General features: G+C 36.6%; 1 protein-coding gene across 4 annotated transcripts in view; it reads right to left on the minus strand.

The window, feature by feature from the left end:
• Positions 1–1,526: 1,526 nt before the first annotated feature.
• ESYT2 (extended synaptotagmin 2) overlaps positions 1,527–21,381 on the minus strand; it is a 77,486-nt gene continuing 57,631 nt past the window's right edge. The window contains exons 13-24 of one of the 4 annotated variants that reach the window (XM_085050291.1): positions 21,009–21,104; positions 18,123–18,224; positions 13,665–13,727; positions 11,668–11,742; positions 10,052–10,138; positions 9,261–9,410; positions 7,844–8,232; positions 5,646–5,744; positions 4,973–5,104; positions 3,518–3,623; positions 2,571–2,620; positions 1,527–2,459 (exon numbers count right to left, since the gene is read on the minus strand). In XM_085050291.1, the coding sequence (XP_084906417.1) occupies positions 2,414–2,459; positions 2,571–2,620; positions 3,518–3,623; positions 4,973–5,104; positions 5,646–5,744; positions 7,844–8,232; positions 9,261–9,410; positions 10,052–10,138; positions 11,668–11,742; positions 13,665–13,727; positions 18,123–18,224; positions 21,009–21,104 (1,395 nt within the window). In that variant the 3' untranslated portion in view covers positions 1,527–2,413. The remainder of the gene's footprint in view (positions 2,460–2,570; positions 2,621–3,517; positions 3,624–4,972; positions 5,105–5,645; positions 5,745–7,843; positions 8,233–9,260; positions 9,411–10,051; positions 10,139–11,667; positions 11,743–13,664; positions 13,728–18,122; positions 18,225–21,008; positions 21,105–21,381) is intronic. The other 3 variants (XM_085050293.1, XM_085050292.1, XM_085050294.1) reach the window with 3 other exon arrangements.

Below are 21,381 nucleotides of genomic sequence, written 5' to 3' on the forward strand. Positions count from 1 at the left end.
TCATTTTAGGTCGTAAGCTATTTTGCAAACCTGCCCTATATTCTTTATTCAATTACGAACTTTGTGCTATCCTCTCACATTTGCCTGAACACGACATTATTTTCCACCTTGAAACTTTAAAAGACAGAATGTTTCTTTGTTCAAGTACAGTCTTCTGTCCCCAGACTTAAGACCTGAAACACTGAATCAGTTTAACAGCCTAATTTTTGGCTGCAGATCAAACTCTGTGCAGTCACTGGCCAAGATGTAGAGCAAAAATCCTTCCACCTCGAGCTGAACCAAGGCAAAAGACAATTATGTTGAACTGCTACTCTTAGACCTCATTTATTCTAATTAGCATTTGGTTTCTGCATTCTCATTGCATTAAGAACAATTCTCTGTCTTTCCATTCTTAACATTTTAATGGAGAACTAGCAAAGAAAATACGTATTTCATAATACATATGAAATACATTAATTATATATGAATAGGTGAGTGAATATATAGTTACTCATACATTCCAATATAGAGTGAAGCCTTCCAATGGAAATGTTCTCTTACAAAGAATCTCTGTTGCCCAGCCCAGTAACAGCAGTTACAGTACAATTTACAATGAAAGATTGTTTGATAAAATTGTCTTGTACAAAACGTGGCAATGAGAAGGCCATCACTGTATAGAGGTGTATAGTGCAGGTCACACACATCCATGACAAATGTTCATGTTAAATTGAATTTCGACAAACTGAAGTTTTTAGACTTGAGAAAGACAAAAAGCTACATCTATGGTAGGCACTTTGGTACATCTAGTAATGTAGGCAAACTCTACATCTAGAGTTAAGGTTCTGTCAGTAGTCTTACAATAAAGCTAATTTCAGGAGTTTATCATTCTGCTTTAAAACTCTTTCTTGGCTGAGACATCATTCCAGAATCTTAGCTAAATAGTATACTTTGTCTAATTGCATACTTATCAAAGGATGAGGACATTGGCTCTGCAAGAGCCAAACTGTTCTCTTGGATTCTTAATGCACATTTTTCTAACAGTCTGCAAAAACTTACCAGAAAAAGAAAAACCAGTTCTGAATACAAAAGAAGTTTCCCATAATTGATAAAATTAGAGTTATGAGCTCAGCTGTCTGGGCTGATACTCTCCCTTCAGATCCTGCCTGCCCGGATCAGGTTGTGCTAATGGTGTCCCTGCTGCCTCCTGCCCAGCCCATGGCAACGCTTCAGGGAAGAACAGCATTTCTCAAGAAACCTGTGTGGACCACTGAAGTGCATTCTGTTCCTGCACCAAATCTACAAGTAGCAATGAAGCAATTGTCAAAGACAGTCAGTTTCATCTCAGTTTCACACTTTCTTACCTATTGGTGTTCATTTGAGGATTACAGAAGGTATCGCATAACATACTATTTTAGCACAGTATTGTATGATAAAAATAACATATGTCTTGTACATATGCCTACTATATGAACTTAACTTGCAAGCTGATTTGTCTGCTTATAAATCAGTGAAAGATGGTGGTAAGGACAGTCTAAAGTGGTTAGAGATTTTCTTTATGATACAGAAAAATCCATGTCCTCATACCTTCAAAAGATCATGTCTAGTACTCCAGAGTACAAGAATAAATAACAAAATCCAACTGAACCTGTATAATAAAACTGTACTGTTTGTTATGTTTACTCTATTAAATGAAAACTCAGATTTAGAAACTGTGAGTTGTGGACCTCATCCTCTATTTATACAATATTTATAGAATTCTCATTTTTATTTATAATATTCTATAGCATAATTTCCCAATAATACATTTATATATAAATATTAAAATGTTAATGTTTTGTACATTTTCAGCTAGCCCCACTGGGCCAGAAACACAATAAAGTAAAAATGTTTTTCTGCAGTTTCTTTTTGCAGAGTATCACAAAATGATTAAGACCATTGTGCTGCAAAGACAAAAGATATTCCTCTGAAGAAATTAACATGCATTTAGAAGAAAATATCTGTATCCTTTATCTAGTTTTCTTCTGAATTCAAACCAGCATGAAAGAATTATAAAAAAATAGTATATATTTACATGGTACAGTATACCTTGGTGAGATATAAAACAAGGCAGGAAAACAGCAGAACATGTTCTTTTCACTTTCTAATAGGTACAGCCATCATAAAAGTCAATTTAAACACAAAAGGTTACTTTACTGTACTATTGCACATTACAGTAACACATAGAACTGTTTAGCAAAATAAAATACAAAGTTTAACAATGAGGAAGGCTATGTCTACATAAAATGACCAAGTGTTATAAAATTATTGGGGATGTGTCTAAGAACTAAATCAGTAAAGCTATAAAAATAATATTGGTACATCTGTGAAAACAATGCGTTAAAAATATATAAAGGTTGGCAAAATTATGCATGAGGAATTCCCAGTATCCATGGGCCTAACTTGCACCATGTGGCTTTGTACCATCTTCTGTCAAATCATACCTGAAAAAGAAAAAATACAAAGGATTTTTTTTTTAACCTTTAGCATGTATTATTAACACAGTAATTGTTAGAATTTAGTATTATTATTAATAAAGGAAATGTTCTACTTACCACTGGGTCCAGCCTTTAACAAGTTCTTCAGATGCCAGAGGTATTAATAACTGTGGAAAGTTAAATTACCAGTGAATGCACTGTATGTGCCTTTCAATCTACGTTTATTAAAGATCAAATCTGACAATCCTGTAAACTACAGCTTAAGCAATTAGTAAATGATGCATTTTACATCCTTGTCATCATAGCTCTCTGCTATCTGCCTGACTTGTAGTAAAGTTTCAAGTTGCTGTTTTTGACCTTAAAATCCACGCCCTGCAGTGGTGCAGTCCCAGAGCACATCACAGCATGGTGATGGCAATCAGCAGATGTGTTCCTAGTAACAGCCTCCCAGATAAACAGGAAAATTGAGGACACTGTTCACCATGACCTGACCACGATTCTGTATCTCTCCTTCTCTTCACAGAGCTCAAAAATGGCAATTTGAAAGGGTGTAGGAATTTACTGTTCCTTTTTCATGCTCCAATTCACATGTGTAGGAAATCGGGTGATTTACTGTGTGCCTCCAGAACACTGAAGTTACAAACACAACAGCTGGTGTTGGCATTGGGAATGTCTCCAGCAGTAGTTCTTTCTCGCGGATTTTACAAACTGGAAATTTAATTACTTGCATGTTTCCCTAAGTACTCGTTTATCTTTCCAGTTTTGTCTGAACATTTTCTGAAATATTGCCTGGTTTTTACTGGTTCTTTCCTTTCTCTGACAAGCACGTTTCCTTTGTTATTGTGAACTTACCACTCTCTAGAAGAGATTACTGCCTCATCTTTTTATGTCTGGCTCTGCAGTTTCCTTTCTTTACTGAAGCCTGACATCTAGGGCACCTATAATTTTTGAAAGCTTCATACTGGAATCAGGTGCTTCAATCAACACTAATTCATGTGTCAAGAGGATTTTTGTTTTATATAATAACAAGCTGTATTAACAGAATTCGCTTATTGTCAACTTACTTTGCCAAGCAGCCCTTTATCTTTGGACAAGAATCCACCACTGTTCTTCACTGCTACATCTAGTGTTCTTCTCTGTACTTCAGGCAGGGAAACACTGAAATCAAACCTGACAGGCAAAGAGATGCTTTAGAGGGAATTCTGTACCTGAGATGCAAGTTCAGTTCCTACAGCTGAACAGCCACTCAAATCAAAACCCAACTATCTCACTCCCCAAATTAAAAAGTGAGGTCTAAAGACAAATGAAGAAAAAAATCTCAATGTTTTGCCTAAATTTTTTTAAAAATACTATGATCAATATCAACATCAAATGTTTGAGACCTCTGTTACCTCTGGCCTCTAGAGGCCACTGGTAAAACAAAACTAACTCAAAAGAAAAAGCAAGGGAAAGGACAAGCACTGACTCTAGAGAAAAGAGAATGTGGAATCCTACTGTACTGACAGCTCAGTACCGGTATTCTTCAAAAGGGAAAGACTGGTCAGCCTTACTGATCCTTGGCATTTGATAGCCAGAGCTCCTTTCTCTTCCTGGCATGCTAGCGAAAACTGTCAACTTCTAATGTATTTTCTTTGCTATAGCAGAAACTTAGAGAAAGTCAGGACAAGGTTATAGCACAACCTACATCTATTTGTCACTACAGTTCTTAAAACAGCTTTATTGCTTTGCAATACATTTTACTTGGAAAGGTGCAGTGAAATAATTCTATTACCTGGAATAAACAGGAGAGAGCTGCACTACAAAGACAATCTGCTAGAGCCTCTAACTAATGATTTACAGATCTCCTTTGGACAGAAGGGACTGAAGTGTTGTTTTCCCTGAGTTAATTTTCTGTCTGTAGAGAAAGGTCTTTATTGAAAAGTGACAGGTGGGAGAGTAAGGGGCAGATGTGTGAGGGAAACTACTATCAAAAAGATGAGTGCAAGGATAAGGATTTTTATGCAATATAATGTTGCACAAGCTTGTACAACTTCCAACATATGGGCCAGGATATAATCTACTAGGAGATTTCCTGGCTCCCTGGATGCTGAGAGGTGCCACTGAGTAGACTGACTGAGCAATAACCATGCACAGGCATTGGCTGGCAGCACCAACCAGGCAATCAGCCAGCCAAGCCTCCTGGCAGGAAGGGAGAGCAGCAGCACTGGCCAAAAGAGCTGAAGACACTGGTGTTCTCACCAGCTGCCAGGAGAGTGCACTCTGCAGCTGAGCTAGCAGCACAAGGGGCATGTAACGTGTGGCAAAAGGCAGGAAAGGCAGAAGTGGCTGCTAGCAGCAAAAAGGGCTGTAGTGATAATGGACAGGAAGAGCTATTATAGCAGAAGAGAAGGTATGATCAAGTCTAATGGTGACAACCAGGATCTTCCAACACCTCATCCATTCCGCTAAGCTCAGAAACCTTAATTTGACAGCTTTGTAATTACATGATATAAAACTATTACACATAGTTTAGAACCTACATTTCATCAAACACTGGGTTTAATGTCTTCTTTGATACACGTGTTTTTCTTCTTCCTGATCGTCTCTTATCAGGCAATAAATACAATCGCACATAGGGATCAGATCCTTCTTCAGAAAACGCTATTAGGTTTCTGTGAAAGTGAAAACCAAGGAAAAGCGCTTAGAAAATCAATGAGACATTGCTGAATATGTGTCTTCACTACTATAATTAATTTAGTCCATGAAGCAATTCTCAAACATCCTGCAGAAAATATGATGTGCAGTGACTTCTACAAGACCAGATGACCAGTAAGCAGACAGCAGAGGTGGGAATACAGTATTTCCTAAATTCCAATTCAAAGTTTAGATATGACTTTTCAAAAATCATGTGTTTTGGTCATTCCATAAAAAAATTCAGTCTCTTAGAGACAGCTTTCAGATACTGCTGATAAAATCTACATGTTATTTTCATTTAAAATCTGACAGAGGGATAATAGACAAATACAAAATCACACTTAAATCTTCCACAAAGTTTTTACCGATTCTGAGTACAGCTCTGTGTATTTTTGTATTTATGCATATGTTGTTTTAAAAATAACGTAAGATCAACCAATCAACTTAAGAGTAAGTCAGGATATGACAAACTTTATAAAGAAATATGCACAGATAAGAAATTGTGTATTGTATGCTCACCTGCAGGAATGCACTACCACAATCAGTTTGTTTCTTTGTGAACTATGACGCATTGTTAGCTGAATCTGCCCTAATGGAGACTGCCCCAGAGTCGTTCCACTGCAGGGAAAAGCAGAACAATAGCTTAGATTTTAAAAGGTATATTAAAAGTAGGACTCAAATGAGCAGTCTTTCAGAAATCATGTATTATCCATTTAACTTCTCTAGACCTATGTGAGAGAGCACGTGAGCATGTGAGCATATCCACATCAGTTTCTTGTTCTTCAGTTCCTTGTCCAACAATCCTGCTCTCCAAAATAAGCCAGGTATTGCCAGTTTAGAGGTCAGCTACTCCTTAGTACTTTGAAAACCATTATCAGTAAAGAACTTGCTTACCCTAAAATAAACAGTATCTAGGAAATTGGAAAGAATAATTGTGCAAACTGCAATGAAAACCTCAGCCATGGGCCACTCTTACCTATGGCCAGCTGCCAACTAGAAGACAAGCTCATTATTTTTTAAATTCTCTTATTGTAGAAATATATATAAACTTAGGATTAAAATAGTGATAACTTAAATCCAGTTGCTGTCTTAAAAGCTCAAATCACAGTAAAATCAACCATTTTACTTTTCTATAGCTTACATCACAATAAGATTATAATAATTTATACTTACAAATACAGGTCATGTTTAAATAAAAACCAAGCACCATGATTAATAATTTGTGTTTTACAAGATAGCCAGTATTTGCAGAGTTCCCTCATTTCCATGAAATGCTTGTTTTAGTTTGTATAAGATAATTACAAGTATTTTCTATATCACACAGACCAGTATGTGCAATATTTGCCACTTTTCAGCCACCAGAAGGATATCTTATCTTCAAAGAGAGAAGAGCGCCTCTTTTGTGAAAACCCAATAAAGTGATTGCTCCATTAAAATTCCCAAGTCATTCACTTAAAAAAAATAGAATGAAGATTTAGTTTCAGGGTTTTCTTAATTAAAATTTAAAAAATAATAATCAGAGCACCTAAAAACATGTGGTCTGCAATAAAGGACCTCCTTACACCTGTAGCTTTACCACTCTTACCAAATGAGGAAGTATGACATTTGTGCATTAAATGAGGAGTAGTATTTCAGTATTTATCACAATTAAGAAAGTCTAATTCAGTTTTGGGCCAGAAGAGAGACTGACATAGTGAAGACAAATTAGCATAGGACTACAAAGATAAATGTACGTAAGCAGGTGGTGTATTTGTACAAATTGGAGAGACAGCTAACAGCAGACTCAATTGCAGCCCTTCCACAACTTAAAACAGACATTTAGGAGAAGACCAAGTCAGACTCCTCATGGCTGTACACAGTAAAGTAACAAGAGGCCATAGTCAAATTGCAGCAAGATAAATTCCAATAGAAATAAGGAAATATGTTTTAACAGTGGACTGGTTAAGCACTGGAGCTGCTGAGAAGGTTTATGGCATCCCTATCATCCTTGGAGATAATCAAAGGACAAGGCCCAAGAAACCTGATATAACTTTGAAGAGGGATTTGCTTTGAGCAAAGGGATGACTTCTTTCCAGAGATTATGTCCAACTTCTATTACTCAATTGATTCTATGAACTCTGACAGAGAAAAAAATTAATTGCTTCAATCTCTTGCAAATAAAAAATAAAATCTTTCTACTCAGATTCACAGAGAAGCTCAATGAATAGGGAATGAATAGTTTCCATTCTCCTACTCAGAGCAGAATGGCTGCTCAGCTAATCTGTACTTGGTAAGTACAGCTGCCCACTGAGGCAAGTAAAAAAATTCCAGGATTTAAGAAAGCGTGTTTGTAGCAATCCTCACTGACTGCAGAATAACTGACTACTCATTTCACATTCTTCATAGTCAGCTATCCCTCTGAGTTATTTAAAAAGACCAGTCATTTCCAACTTAACTGGCTTAATTAATGCTAATAGGATTCTGTGGTGAAACAGGCAACTACTGCCATGAAACTACAAAGTGCAGCTATGAGAAGAAGTGGGACTTTATCTTGCAGGTGATCACAATGGTAACTTCTAACTGCAGCATCTGTCTAACTGAGGTAGCAGGAAGAGGCAAAAAATCCCAATGACTGAACAATAAAAAATATTACTGAAATGTGAACTAAGCACTCCTCCTTTGGTGACATTCTTTGTAAATCAGCTTTGTGCTGCAAAAGCAAGCAGGGAAGGGCATACTTCTTGAGCTGCCGGAGCCTCTGCCGCAGCTCCTGCGTGGCAATGGGCAGGGAGATGTCGGAGGCGATGCTGGGCGTTGGCTCCTTCACCGACAGGTGGCTGGGAGAGCAGGAGAAGTTGGAGGCGTGGGGACTGGAGGAGCTTCGGCTGAGATCTGTTGGCCACTGCGGGCTGACATTGGGAGGCTGGCTTTTCTCAGCTGTGTCAGTCTTTTTATCACTGTCAGTCCCTGGGGATGCTGGAACAGGCTTGTTTGGATCAGGTGTTGGTGAGACAGGAACCTGAGGCTTAAAAGATGATTTTCTTGCATCTTTGGAAACAGATGGCCTTTTTACTTGGGCTGAGTGTTGATGATCTGGAGATCTTGCCTGCTTTTCAAGAGAAAGGACCTAGATACAGAAATATACAGATAATATTACTATTTTGCAGTGTAAGAAAAAGGAACAAATTTGTTCCTACAAGAGTACTGGTTGGTGACAAGCTGTAAAGTTCAGACACTAAAGCAGAACCAAAACCATTCACACTTACTAACTCTACAATATGAAATGTTTTGCATGACAAAACACATGTCCACTTCATGGCAACTGCAGCAACTGTAAAACAATGTGAAATACTCCATTTGTTAAGAATTATTCTCCTCATCACTCCCTTCCCATATTCTAAGCACTTCTGGTGCCAGTTCCATCTACTTTCCAGCTCTAGCCATCTGGAAAGCTATTCTGTAATCTTTTTCTTCTACTCTTTTGAAATTTAATTTTACATCACTTTTTTTTCTCATTAATTGTACTTACTTTCTCTTCTATAGGTTCCCTTAATTTATTAATGACATGTCAGCAACTAAGTGCTTTAGAAAGAAAAATAGCAGAAGTTTGACAGTGTTTGCAAAGAGATATATTACCTTATTAAACCAAATAATTTAGATGGGGAAAAAAGACTAACAAACTTTCAAGTATGCAAGTTTTGTTTTCAAAACTACAGTATGCTTGAAAGCTAGTTTGAATTTTTCCAGTACTACGAAAGGTACTTCCTTTCCTTATACACTTTATTTCTCAAAAGGTCAAAACCTCAGTTCCATTTCTAGATAAAGGCAATTTCACTAATTTGTAATGCATTGGGTTCAGAAGAGGTTTGAAGGAATTCAGATTCCAAACATGATTTCCAAACCTAAAACCACAGGGAACCTCAGTTTTAATTAATGCAGGTGCCTTCATTCTTTTTGAGCATTGTGCAGTTTTCAAATAGAGAGCATTTAAATTAGAGGCTATCTCTGTGTCCTGACAGCACTGCCACAACCAAGGACCCTTGGCAGGTGACATCAAAGGAAACGTACTGTCTTCTTCAAAAGCTGGCAGACCAGCAGTGACAACAGCCCTAAATACACTTTCAGATATTTACAATGGGAAAGGTTTTAGAGTACCCTGAGTGCAATCTTCATGTTTATAGTGCTGTTGGGACCAGAGTTGCTCAGGTGGAACCGCTGATGCATAGTTAAATCTTCACTCTCTAGCAGCTGGCTTAGAGGCAGCTTGAAGTTCCCCAAAGAACACTGGTGTTGTTCATCCCTCACCTGAAGGAACACAGAAATTAAATCACTTTGCATCATCTGTTTTGTAAGAATTCATAGAATGAAATTACATTTCAACCTTACCTTCTACAGCAAAAGTAAGATGGAAAGCTAACCACCACATCTACATCTACCTGACCCATGATCAAAATAACTTCATAGTTTCCAAATTGTCTGTGAAAATGAATTCCCACAACTGTTAAAGAGTCACTAAGACAGTCCTCATTTGCACTTTAGTCTCTTTGAACTATAAAAATTAAATGTTAACAGTGTAAAGGGATACAGCATTTGGATAAAGCAAATACTTTCTTGGTATGAGAGGAAAGACTGCCAGTTCCAAACTGGTATCCCAAATTTACTTCTCTCTCTCTCTCTTTTTTTTTTTTTTTTTTTTAAGAGAAAAAACAACCAGAAAAGACAACCATTAACTATGTCATTAATGTGAGAGACTGGTTATAGTCCTTCTTCCTTTTAGTAGTAAATGGAAATAAACATTTAATTGCCTGGTCTAAAAAAAAAATAGTTATAATCTTAATGGTGTTCACATTACATTCAGTCTCATTTCATAATAGCCTTTAATGTCTGAATGTTACTTTTGCAACATCTTAGAAAACAAGGGTATCTAAAGAGAATGAGAGACATACCTCAACTTCAAGATCTTGTCTTTTGGGATTGTGTACAAAGAAAGTAAAGTTTTCCTCCCAAACTGGTTCATTGGTCTTGTATCTAATCTAAAGTTAAGAAAAAAGGAAGTACATTAATTATAAAACAGTTTGTCTAATAGAAGCAGTGTCAAGAGATGACACATTTTTCATTTTGGTGTTTTATTTGGGGTGTGCAGAGAAGGGCAGCAAGGCTTGGGAAGGGCCTAGAAAATATGTCTTATGAGGAACAGCTGAGGGAGCTGGGATTGTTTAGTCTCAAGAAGAGGAGGCTCAGGGGGAAGCTCCTTCCTCCCTACAATTCCCTGTCAGAAAGCTGGAATGAGGTGTGAATAGTCTCTTCTGATCTAACTACAGTGAGAGCACCAGGACAAATGGTCTTAATCTGAGACAGGGGAGATTCACATTAGAAATCAGAAACATTTTTTTTACTTTTAGGGTGGTCAGGCATTGGAAAAGGTTGCCCAGGGAGGTGATGGAGTGACCATGTTCAAGAGGCATCTGGATATGTGGTTTAGGGGTTATAGTGGCAGTGCTGATCTTGAAGGTCTCTTCCAACTTTAATGATTCCAGGAAAAATTATGTCTGTAACTTGACATATTTAAACAAAGGCCAAGTAGGTTTTACCCACAGCATATATAATACCACATATAAAATTACACAGAGGACATGAACTGGTAACTAGTCTTCAGACTAGCACATTCTCTCCTCATATGCTACCCTTTAAGGGCTTTCATAACTCAGTGAAACTCCTAGAAACTAAGTTTTCCTTCTTATCTCCAGTTAGCCATGTGGATGATTTGACTGCCAAATCCCACAATTTTCAGCAATCCACTAGTGGGGAGAGGGGAAAGCAGCGGAGAAGAGAGAAATAAGTGCTCATTAAAAAAGCTATCACCAGCAGCAAAGGACTTGGATTTTTATCTCCATTCTCTAGTATATATCAAAACTAAGATGGTATAAAATTTTCTTTAGGCTTTGTGACAATTTTTGACAGGCTATGAAGAAGCCAAATTAGATGTCCTCTCCTTTTAGCTCACTGACACTTCTACTTATTAAAAAAAAAAAAAAAAAAAGATATTCACACCCATACTGCATATATCTACCTATCTAGGAATATGTTGTAATTTTATTTTAATAAGCTATTTAAGAGCACAGGGGTTAGTTATGGATGACAGGTGTGTTGAATGCTTTGGGTCAGAATCAGAGGGATCATCATCAAGATCAGTCTCATGACTGGCATCTGTTACAGACCACCTGATTAGGAATGAAACATGGATGACACCTGCTTTGGACAACTCAAAGCTGTCTCAGGTCTGCTGTGCAAGGTTCTAATTGAGAGCTTCAAGTACTCTGATGTTTTCTAGGAAAGCAGCACTGTGGAAGGACTTCTTCAAATGACTGAAAATCCCATCTCTACTCACAGGCAGTTTGAATTGCATAATCACCTGTTTAACCCTTGGCTGCTTGTTGGCAATTCCGGTTCTGGTGGCAACTTAGTGTTGTGTATATACTCCAGGGTTTGATAGCCAAATGCCAAGCTCACAGACCTACTGAATATTTGAAGACAGAGCAAAGTATAAAGAGTAAGAACTTACCTTGCTCTCCTGTGCCTTGTGTCCAACTGACAGCAAAACTAGTGGGTTGGGATTGCTGTTTATTTTCTTTCCTGACTGGTAAAGAAAAAGCAAAAACTTTGCCTTCAGAATAAAGCAAAACCTCTTCCCTCTGAAACTTAATGTTTGCATCTTAAAAATACAAATCATATGCATTCTACTACATGCTCATCTATTATTCTCAGTATTTTATTCAGCCGGCTGGAATGGCAGACTGGCGAGTAGCTGGTGAACACATCAACACAAAGGCATCCAACTACCTGAATATGCTGAAGCAAAATGCCACTAATAAGCAGGAGTTTTAGACTCCTTTCCATTTTCTTTAAATGAAACTGGTAAGATGCAAATTCTTATCTTTTAATGAGCATTACAATCCCCAAAGCTAATGAAGCATAGTTAAAACTGCAAAATGAATATTGCATGCAGATGGGAGATATGAAGAAAGCACAAACTGAGGAACTTTATATACACTGCTGTAGAACTATTGAATTGGATGTGGTATCAGAACACTGATGTTCTCTACTTTTCAGTTTGGGGAGAAAGAATATGCACTATAATGTATGTGAAGGATATTTCTACAGTTTACCAAATACTCTTTATTAGAGAATCAACCATCTGCCATATCTGAGCCTTGCTCACCAGCTGTATAGCAATACATCAAACTGTGAAAATAAACATCAGTTTAGAAACAAATTATATATGCAAAGGAACATTCCAACTATATGTTTCTTTCACAAGTTTCAATTTAACCTAACAAAAATTTAAGTCAGAAAGAAAATTTAGACATGAAAGTTAATCATCTCAAGCGGGTGTTAATGCAGTTATAAAAGCTGAGAAAATGTAGGATACATGGTTGCTTTGAGCTCTGCCCTGTAGGAAAGTCAGGTATATCAACAGGAAGTTAGTTAAAATCTTCTTAATACATGTAAGGTCACAATTAAAACCAAGTGATTCAAGTATTTTATATTTTTGAATTAAGGAAGTGAATCATTTAGATATTTTTTTGAATCTGAACTTACTTTTTGGGCATCGTACTTCCACAAATAATTCTCAGCTTTACTGTGACATATTGCTTATAACCATACTTTCCTTTAGAAATAAAGCTGTTGAAAAAGCACTCCTTTCTTGGATGAACGCTGCATTTCTTTTTTTATGGTTTCTAATAAAAAAAATATTTAGCTCTCAAATAAAACTGAATACAAAAGTTTACAGAACAGAAAGCAAGCCATATTACACTGCAACTGATGGTGTTTGAAAATGGGAGGTGACATATCTTCATTTTTCCTTTGTCCATAAATGGTACCTGAAATTTTTGCCATGAAATGATGGGACTACAGGAGTTGACAAAAAGAGCCTGTCACTTATTCTGGTATGTAAATATGAATAATTTTAATTCACATTAAGTAGGTAGCCATGTGTACACACATATAATACACTTCTAACACCAGCTACTGACAGACTCAGTCACAGTCTATTAAAGTCTGACCTTTGTTCAAGTTCCTGTAGCTGAGCATGTGGCTTATCCCTTCCAAGTTTGCCAATCAAAAAGCTGGCCTAAATTTCTTTAGCAGTTATATAAAAGGTGTAATACCTTCTAGAAACATTTAGCAAGAACAAGATTATTCCAAAACAGTTGCTCAGAGTTGAGTGATAAGGTATCACTCGGGATGTAACAGATGTCTTAGCTTTCATGTCAGCTTTATTCTTTAGTTACTACTACAAATTAGTTCTCAGCACTTTCCCCACCAGTCTTCTAAAGCAGCCATAAACTGATCTAGAGTTTGAATTACCACAGACCATGGTATTTTAACAGCAGCATGACACTGGCTTCTGGAAATCACATTTAAGTAAAATAGAATTACACTAACTATGTATCTGGCAATAGAAATTCCATCCAGTGTTGGAAGCGAAGTGTTGCAGGCATTCGTGCATTTCCAATTACTTTTGTGACCTTAAATGGACAACTATATTAATTTTACCTTTAGGGCTTTCTGAACAGCAGCCTTCTTCAAGCCATCAGGGTTAAATTCTAATGGATTATTCTTTTAAGTCAGGAGAGAATGAACATAGGAAGGGTTAATAAGTCATGCAATGAAGCAATTTCACTAGGTTAATTAATTATGACATGACAACATAGGACAAAGCAGGGGAAAAACAATCAACCTAAAAAAACAATCTTTCAAACAAAACAATGAAGGACAACCACAACAACAAAAAAGTCTGACAAAACTTTTTTTTCCTCTTCTCCTCTGGATATTTTTATTCTGCTTTAAAACCAATATACCAAATTTCAGTCTGCTTGTGTTTCTCTTATCATGTTTTTTTTATCCTAATAAAGATAATTTACAAAATATTTTTTATTTAATGCCTGGTGCCCTATGAACTGCCTTCTGAATGAACCTCTTTGAAATTTGGTTGAGCATATTTTCACAACCCAGAAGTTTCTCTGATGATAAGTCAATTAATTATGCAAAGGAGTCCTTTCATCGAAGAAATTACAACATCTAATTGACAGGGACTTGGATCATTATAAAAGTCAAAGTTCTTTAAGCCTCTTCAGAAAAATGATACAAACACTGCATGCTAACTAGAATGAAGGTCTACTACTTTCCTCAGTTGAATGAAGACATGCAAATACACTAAAACCAGGAATTTAAACTGGATTAGCAGAACAAAACCTCTGACTGCTTTCCATTCAATAAGGAAATTTTAAAATTTTATTTTAGGATTAATATACTGTTCTGTAAGTGACATACAAAAATGTCACAGAAAATTTGCATTCAACACATAAGAAATAATTTCAGAAAGTAAGATTGGTAATAAAACAGACTTCAAATTAGAGTACTTATGGCTGGTTTTTTCTTTAGGCACACATTTTTGTTTCAAGGGAGAATTCCATTTTAGAAGTTGTAGATTGTGGCAATAAAAAAAATTGCATAATGGTCTTTTAAAATGTTCTGGTTTATGAACAGGAACTGACATTAATGCTTTGCCAAAAGCAATGCCTTTCTGAAATGAAAGTCTAAGTGACTAAAATTTGAAGAGATTTAACCTTTATGAAGAAATATTTTTTTGCTGTTTCTTCTCAGATGTCATATCCTGAAGTTGGCCAATATATTCCAAAGATTCCTGGCATCCTGCTTGAAAATTTCTATTTGAGAATGAACATACAATATCCAACAAAAAATCACAGAATATTTTGAATCGGAAGGCAGAAATAAGGTTTGGCTACTTTTGTGGGGTATTTTTCTTAAACATTATTTTTTCTTAAAATTATTGTCTGCAGTTATTTATCTCATACATTAGGAACTTAGTATTTTACCTAAAGATCTTCAAAGATGAAGACTGCATTCTATCTCTAGACTCCTTAAAACTAGTGCTTAACTATTTTTTTTTATTAGGAAATTTTTAAATGCCTGACAGGTATGTTCTTTGCTGGAGTTTAAGCACTGTTCCCTGTTTTCTGACAAAGAGAAAAGTGTTATTTTGTTTGCAGCAGTCCCCATCTCTGGAAGTGCTCAAGACCAGGCTGGATAAGGCCTTGAGTAACCTGATTTAGTGCAAGCATCCCTGCCCATGGCAGGGGGGTTGGAATGAGATGATTTTTAAGGTCCCTTCCAACCCAAACCTTTTTCTGGTTCCATGATTTGCCTCCTAAAGCTAAACTCCCTTCCCCTGCCAGCCATGGTTACTGTCTCTCTGATGATCATCACTGCTGTCCTCCAGGTCTTAAATTGCTACAGCCAAAATCAGGGCCTTGGCTAAGGAGAACCAAAGGATTAGTCCATACATCTCACAGGCTACATTCCTCTTTTCTACACAGAGTACAGTGTTTTCTTGCATAACAATATGACACAGCATGACTACAAATCTTCTTCTATAAGGCTATTCTTTAAAGAAGTCTTTCCATCCCAAATTTATAATGATGCAATGACTGTCCTCCACAGAGAAGAACCTGATTTTTTCAGCTGGCATCTGCAACTCACCAAGATAATTTTGAATCCAAAACTGCCACTCAACTTACTGCACCTTTTTTCCTTCCCACCTGCATATTCAATGTATATCTTTCCCCTCCTATATTATTATTTCAAAGAATTTTAAAAGTTAAAACCAAACCTATGTGATCATACATAAAGGCTGGCAACCACTGAGTCCTGGATATTGAACACATCTCAATTCCTCTGGAATCATAGCAAGGATAAGCCAAGAGGGACATCAGCTGGGGCAAATATGTTTAAGCCAGACTTCAGGTTTCAAGGGAAGAAGCTGCAGCTCCTCAAAAATGGTGGCTGAAAGGCTGGGAGGAAGGAGACTCAGAGGAGAGAAGGGGGTATTTAATTTAAAAAGCCAAAGGAAGGTCTTGCTTTGGGTGACAAAATAGTCTTGGTATGGTTCTGAGTGTCTCTGCAGTTATAGGAAAAGAGGACGGGTTATCAAAGAAATATCCTGATAGTGACACAGTGGAATTCTCTAGCAGCCAATGACATTTGCAGTAAATCCTAATAACAAACTCATAAATTATACAACTAACAAACTGGTTTGTTATTCAGCCAGCTCCTAATTCAATATGCTTTGGAGCAGTTTTTTGGACTCACTAAGTGTTGCCTGGGGTATCTGTAAATGCATCCTCTCCTGATAACCTGAAGACAGTCACTATCTCTAATAGCTAATTTAAAATATGGATAGTTTATATATTATACAGACACCAAAACTGTTATGAACTATTGATTATCATAAAACTAGTGTTACTTTTGGAAAAATAAACTAACACAATTCCTACTCCCTAATTTCAGCAGAATCAGATTTAGATGGGTAAATATCTGAATGTAGCGTCACAAACCCAGATTTGCAGCAGTCAATAAACTACCTAGAAAGGAACTGAGAGCACTGAGGATTTTCCTGTCCCCATACCAAGTGAGCTCCCTTTTGAACACTTCCTTCCCCAGTAACTCATGTTACATGTTAGTTAGAGATTGACCTTGCAGGAGTGAGTGTTTGTATTACACCCCATGTTTGAGGATGCCCTGGGAACAAGTGCAGTTCTAGGAATGCTGAAGTTGTTATTATCCCTGGGCTGCTACAGACCTCTCTTCTCTCCTGGCCTCCAGCCACAACCTTGCAGCAAGATCAGCAAGCAGGCAGCTGCAGAGCCAGGCAGCTCACAGTGCTGCAGAAGGGAACCCAGACCTGCCTTTCTTAGAACAGCTGCTGTTCCACTCTCACCCATAAACCGATTCAGGGATTTGGAAAGTTTTGTCCAATTTCTAAATAGATGTTGTTTTACATAGACAACCTGTCCTAATGCAAAGATCCTAAGATACACAAAAACCATCAGGCTACACCTTTAATCCAGCATTTTGATTTTTTTTTAATTTAATAATAATTATTTTTGTGATGTATCTGGTATTCGTATAACTAAAAGAAACAGCAACTGCTTGACAGTTTTAACACCAAGATGATGGAATCACAGGTTATGAATTGCCTTTCTCATTCACTAATTTTTAACAACATTTTAGAATGGTTATAAGCTTTTGGATATAGAGAGAAACTAACAGAAAGGACCACAGAAAAGGGTTTTGATGGGCTTTGGAAAGGTGTTTTAAAATCAAGGATTACGATGTAGCCAGCCAGTAACAAATTTATCTGGACAGTCTCCAAAGACAAACTCACCTCTCTCTGGCAAAAAGATTCCTATTCTGAACATATTCTCAGTGTTTTTGAAGATACCAACGTTGTACTTCCAGATTTAAGTGTAAGATACTCAGAGGCTCATCAGTTTTTAATAATTTTGTAACATTAAATTCAAGCAAAAATATTACTTGGTGGTGGCTCACCCTAGCCTTGATTTTCCTAACTACAGACTAATTTGAAAAAAAGAAAAGGAGCTTAGGAATTTGCAAAACAAGGAGCATCATGGAGTGAAATAGAATTTACAAGGGAATTTATAGTTTGGGAAGCACAGAGAACTACACCCACTTTTAAAGCAACTTCAACCAATGTGGAGAGGTTGCAAGTTCTTACAAACATTGAGTGTGTCACCTTTTAAAGAAACCACAGGGATGTTGGTTGCAATGTTTATTATTTTGATTTCTTCGCAGTAAAAGCCAACAATTAACCAGCACACAGAGTGCTAGTACAGTATGCATTTTATTTCTCAATGAATCAGCAATTTAAGTTCAATGTAAGAGCTTTTACAACAAACTTATATTGGGTTTTTATACTAAAAGGTTAATTACTTACCCAATGATATGCTGATCAATGAAATTTAAGTAGCCTTTAAAATGCAATAAAAATAGCACAAAAACAATGCACACTTGTTGAAACCATGCAGGAAAACAAATTGCATGCTCTCATTCCACTAGAGTGAGTGGCTTTAGTAGCACTAATCACACTCTGGCAGAGAAAAGGTACAATACAAACAATACCAGAGAACTCACAAATAGTGCTCTATAGAGTGAGGTAGTGTTTTCACAAAAGACTAGTCCCGATGCTCTCCTCTCTTTTAAGTATCCACACCCAAAGTTTCCCTCGTAGATACTCTTAGGAAGATGGAAATGGAAGGAGAAAGCAGAGTGATGGGATTGTGGCAGAATGAATGCATAAGCAGCTTTACTACACAAAAAAGTTAAGGAAAACAGTCAAAGGATTCCAGAGAAAACAGCAGATCACAAAAAGTAAGTATCTGTCATTACAAATAGTTTCATCCATTAAATGACTTTCTGTAGCACAGCAAGGTGGAATGCTTTTTTAATTTTAAATTTTTATTAATTATTCAAAGATATTAACCCACTTTCCAAGTTCACTCTTGGTAGTTCAGATTTACATGGTATATCCAACTAATGTTTGCTAACCTAGAGACCAGCCTTCTACACCATTTCTATTTCTTTTTCAGATAAATCATCCCAGTGTGTCAGAAACTCACAACTATGATGCACCTGTGCAAAAGAAAGGCCTGGGTTGGGATAACTCAACACTGTAGCTCAAGCAAAACAAGGCTGAAGACATGACCTAACGTGTACCAGTGATAAGCATTAATTTAAGGCAATTTTCAAGGTAATAAAAAGTAATTATTCATGTGGAAAACATTTCACTATAATGTTAAAGCTGTGCACAAAATCCTTCAAATCATCAATAAGGGTCAGTGTAATTTTAACCCTTCATTCTCTTTGAATTTTCTCTTGCCCATAAATACAGGTAATCCAAGAGATTAGTTTGCTATTGCTCCACACAACCCCCACCACTGAACTTCAACAAAACATGGAAGACAGCAAATTTCATGTTTAGTCTTGCAAACATTGCTCCATATTAGAATCCTATGGACATAAAAAACCTGTATTTGCTATAATTATAATTGTCTCTAGAATGTACAGGAACCTTTTCAGTTCTCCTCCATAAAAAAAAAATCTTCCCACAGCATTTCCCCCTATTTCACCTAACTGAAGCCTTTTTATATCTGGTTTTGGAAAATTTAATTTAACACAGTATGATATTACTTCATTGTTGTAAACTTGTACATGGAATTTTCAATTGTTCCATGTTACTTTCTACTATATTCTTTACAATACTGGAAAGAAAATTACTTGAAGCTAAATGCTGAGTCATTTGTAGCAACTGCTTTTCTGGGCTGGTAGAGAATGAAAAAAGTAAGAGGACTAAACAGGTCCCACACTATGACCATCATTCTCAACCCACCCAGGCGATTGGGTAGACAGAATATCAGATGCAGCAATATGTTGTTGCAATCCTGTTCCCAAATTTCCTAACTAGTCAGCTTTGTGCAAAGAACTTCCCCTTTCTGTGCCCTAGAGTTTAGACATCTACCGATTAATGTACTGAAATTAAAATACTGTCTGCAAAAATAGGTAGAACTCAAGACTTGCACTGTAACCTTTCCAAAGGAGGGACACAATTTTAGAGAACATTTGTTCAAAACAAAAAAATTAACTTATGACAAAGCCTCAAAGTATTTGCTGGAGAATGTTAACATACAGAAACAGTGTTGTATGGAAAAGATCAGAACTGGTGTATGAGAGAACTTTATACTGTTTAAGTAAGATGCTTTAGTGTATTTTACCAAAATTATTAAATTTGTAACTGCTTCAGTAAAATTCAGTAGTTGAACTAGAAGACACACAAATTGGTTCAACTGATTCTAGTACACAAGAGAGATGGCAGACAGACTTTTTGTGTGTGGCAGTATTCTGAAACTGATGCTAAGCACACCATAACCTATTCTATGCTGTTACTGCTTACTCTGTACTGGAGTAATTATGTTCTTCCTCTGCTAAGTTACAAAGTTTGCCTGAATTCAATATACAGTGAAGCTAAAAAGACAATATGAGGATCTATTCCAAATGAGTCTTTTTAGCTTTTAAAATAGCCTAGAAATACTACTTCCAAACTCTGCTCTATACACCCTGGAATAGACATGAAATCACTAGTCAGTCATGTAAATTGTTTGGGCTACTGAGGTTTCATTTGTTACTGCTCTGATGCAGCATTTTAACTTAAATTTCAGCAGACAACTCTGCAAAAAGCATGCAAAAAATCCAAGGCTTGAAAACTGTATTCTCTGATTAGTATTTTAGTCATTACTTCCAGAACCTCTCATCTAATAGCAATGCTGAAAACCAGCAAAACTCAGTTAAGCTTCACATATCTATTTATGGTAGGGTTAACTTTATTACTGCTATCATTTACAACCAGGAACAGTGCTTTACTAACCTAAAACAAATTCCAAAACAACTTATTTCACAGTCTCATAGGATAAATCCATAGAGGGAGAGAACATGATTTATTTTTATATTTTGCATAAGGAAATAAACCATCCTGCAAACAACAATCTGACAGAAACCTCATACAAGTATTCTGGCACTGTAACATCAACTGCACAGTATTAATTTCATGATGAGGACTTCACTACCTTCAAATCTCCAGCAACACCCTAGGCCAAAGCAAGCAAGTTTACCTGAACTCATGGAAGTGGGTTTTTTCCCAGTTAGTTCCTTAGAATTCCTCATGCTAATCCCATAGAATTTATGGAAAACGTCATGTAATAAAAACATGCAGCCTTTCAAGTCCAGGAAAGGAGCATTCTCTAAAGAAAAACCACACTGATTAAAGAGTAATGTTCTATTAAATATATAGCTATAACACTGTACTACTGAAAAAGTGGACCTTGCATTACACGTCTTGAAAGGAGAGAAACTACAGAGAAGATGGCAAATGTGTGTTAGTAAAGCAGTGTGTCATACTACCAGGCAAGACATGCTGGGAGTACTCAGATTCTGTGACAAAAGGGTATCCATGAGAACATAACTTACAGGCAGATTTCTTGCTGAGTCCAAATACAGTATAAGCAATGCAGATGAAAGCCCATCATTAGCTTGGTCTTTATCAGCTCTAATGCTTGTTAGCACCTAAACCAGAAACACACTGTAAGCCTTTCTGGAAATCAACTATTATTATTTTTGTCCCATTTCTGAAAAAAAAACCAAACCATCTCCTAAAAAGCAAACATTCACAATGTGAAGTATAAAAAAGCAAGTTTTCAAGACTCTTACAGACATTTCAAAACCATTTTCATGGAAATTTCCACCCCATTTCCTACTTGTTTTTTCAGATTGTACAGATTGTAGCATCATATCCAGCTTTATATCCCAGACTAATGAAATGTTAGCAGATATTGTCAAACAG

Source organism: Lichenostomus cassidix, chromosome 2 (assembly GCF_008360975.1).
Source record: "Lichenostomus cassidix isolate B80296 chromosome 2, HeHo_3.0, whole genome shotgun sequence".
NCBI lineage: Eukaryota > Metazoa > Chordata > Aves > Passeriformes > Meliphagidae > Lichenostomus > Lichenostomus cassidix.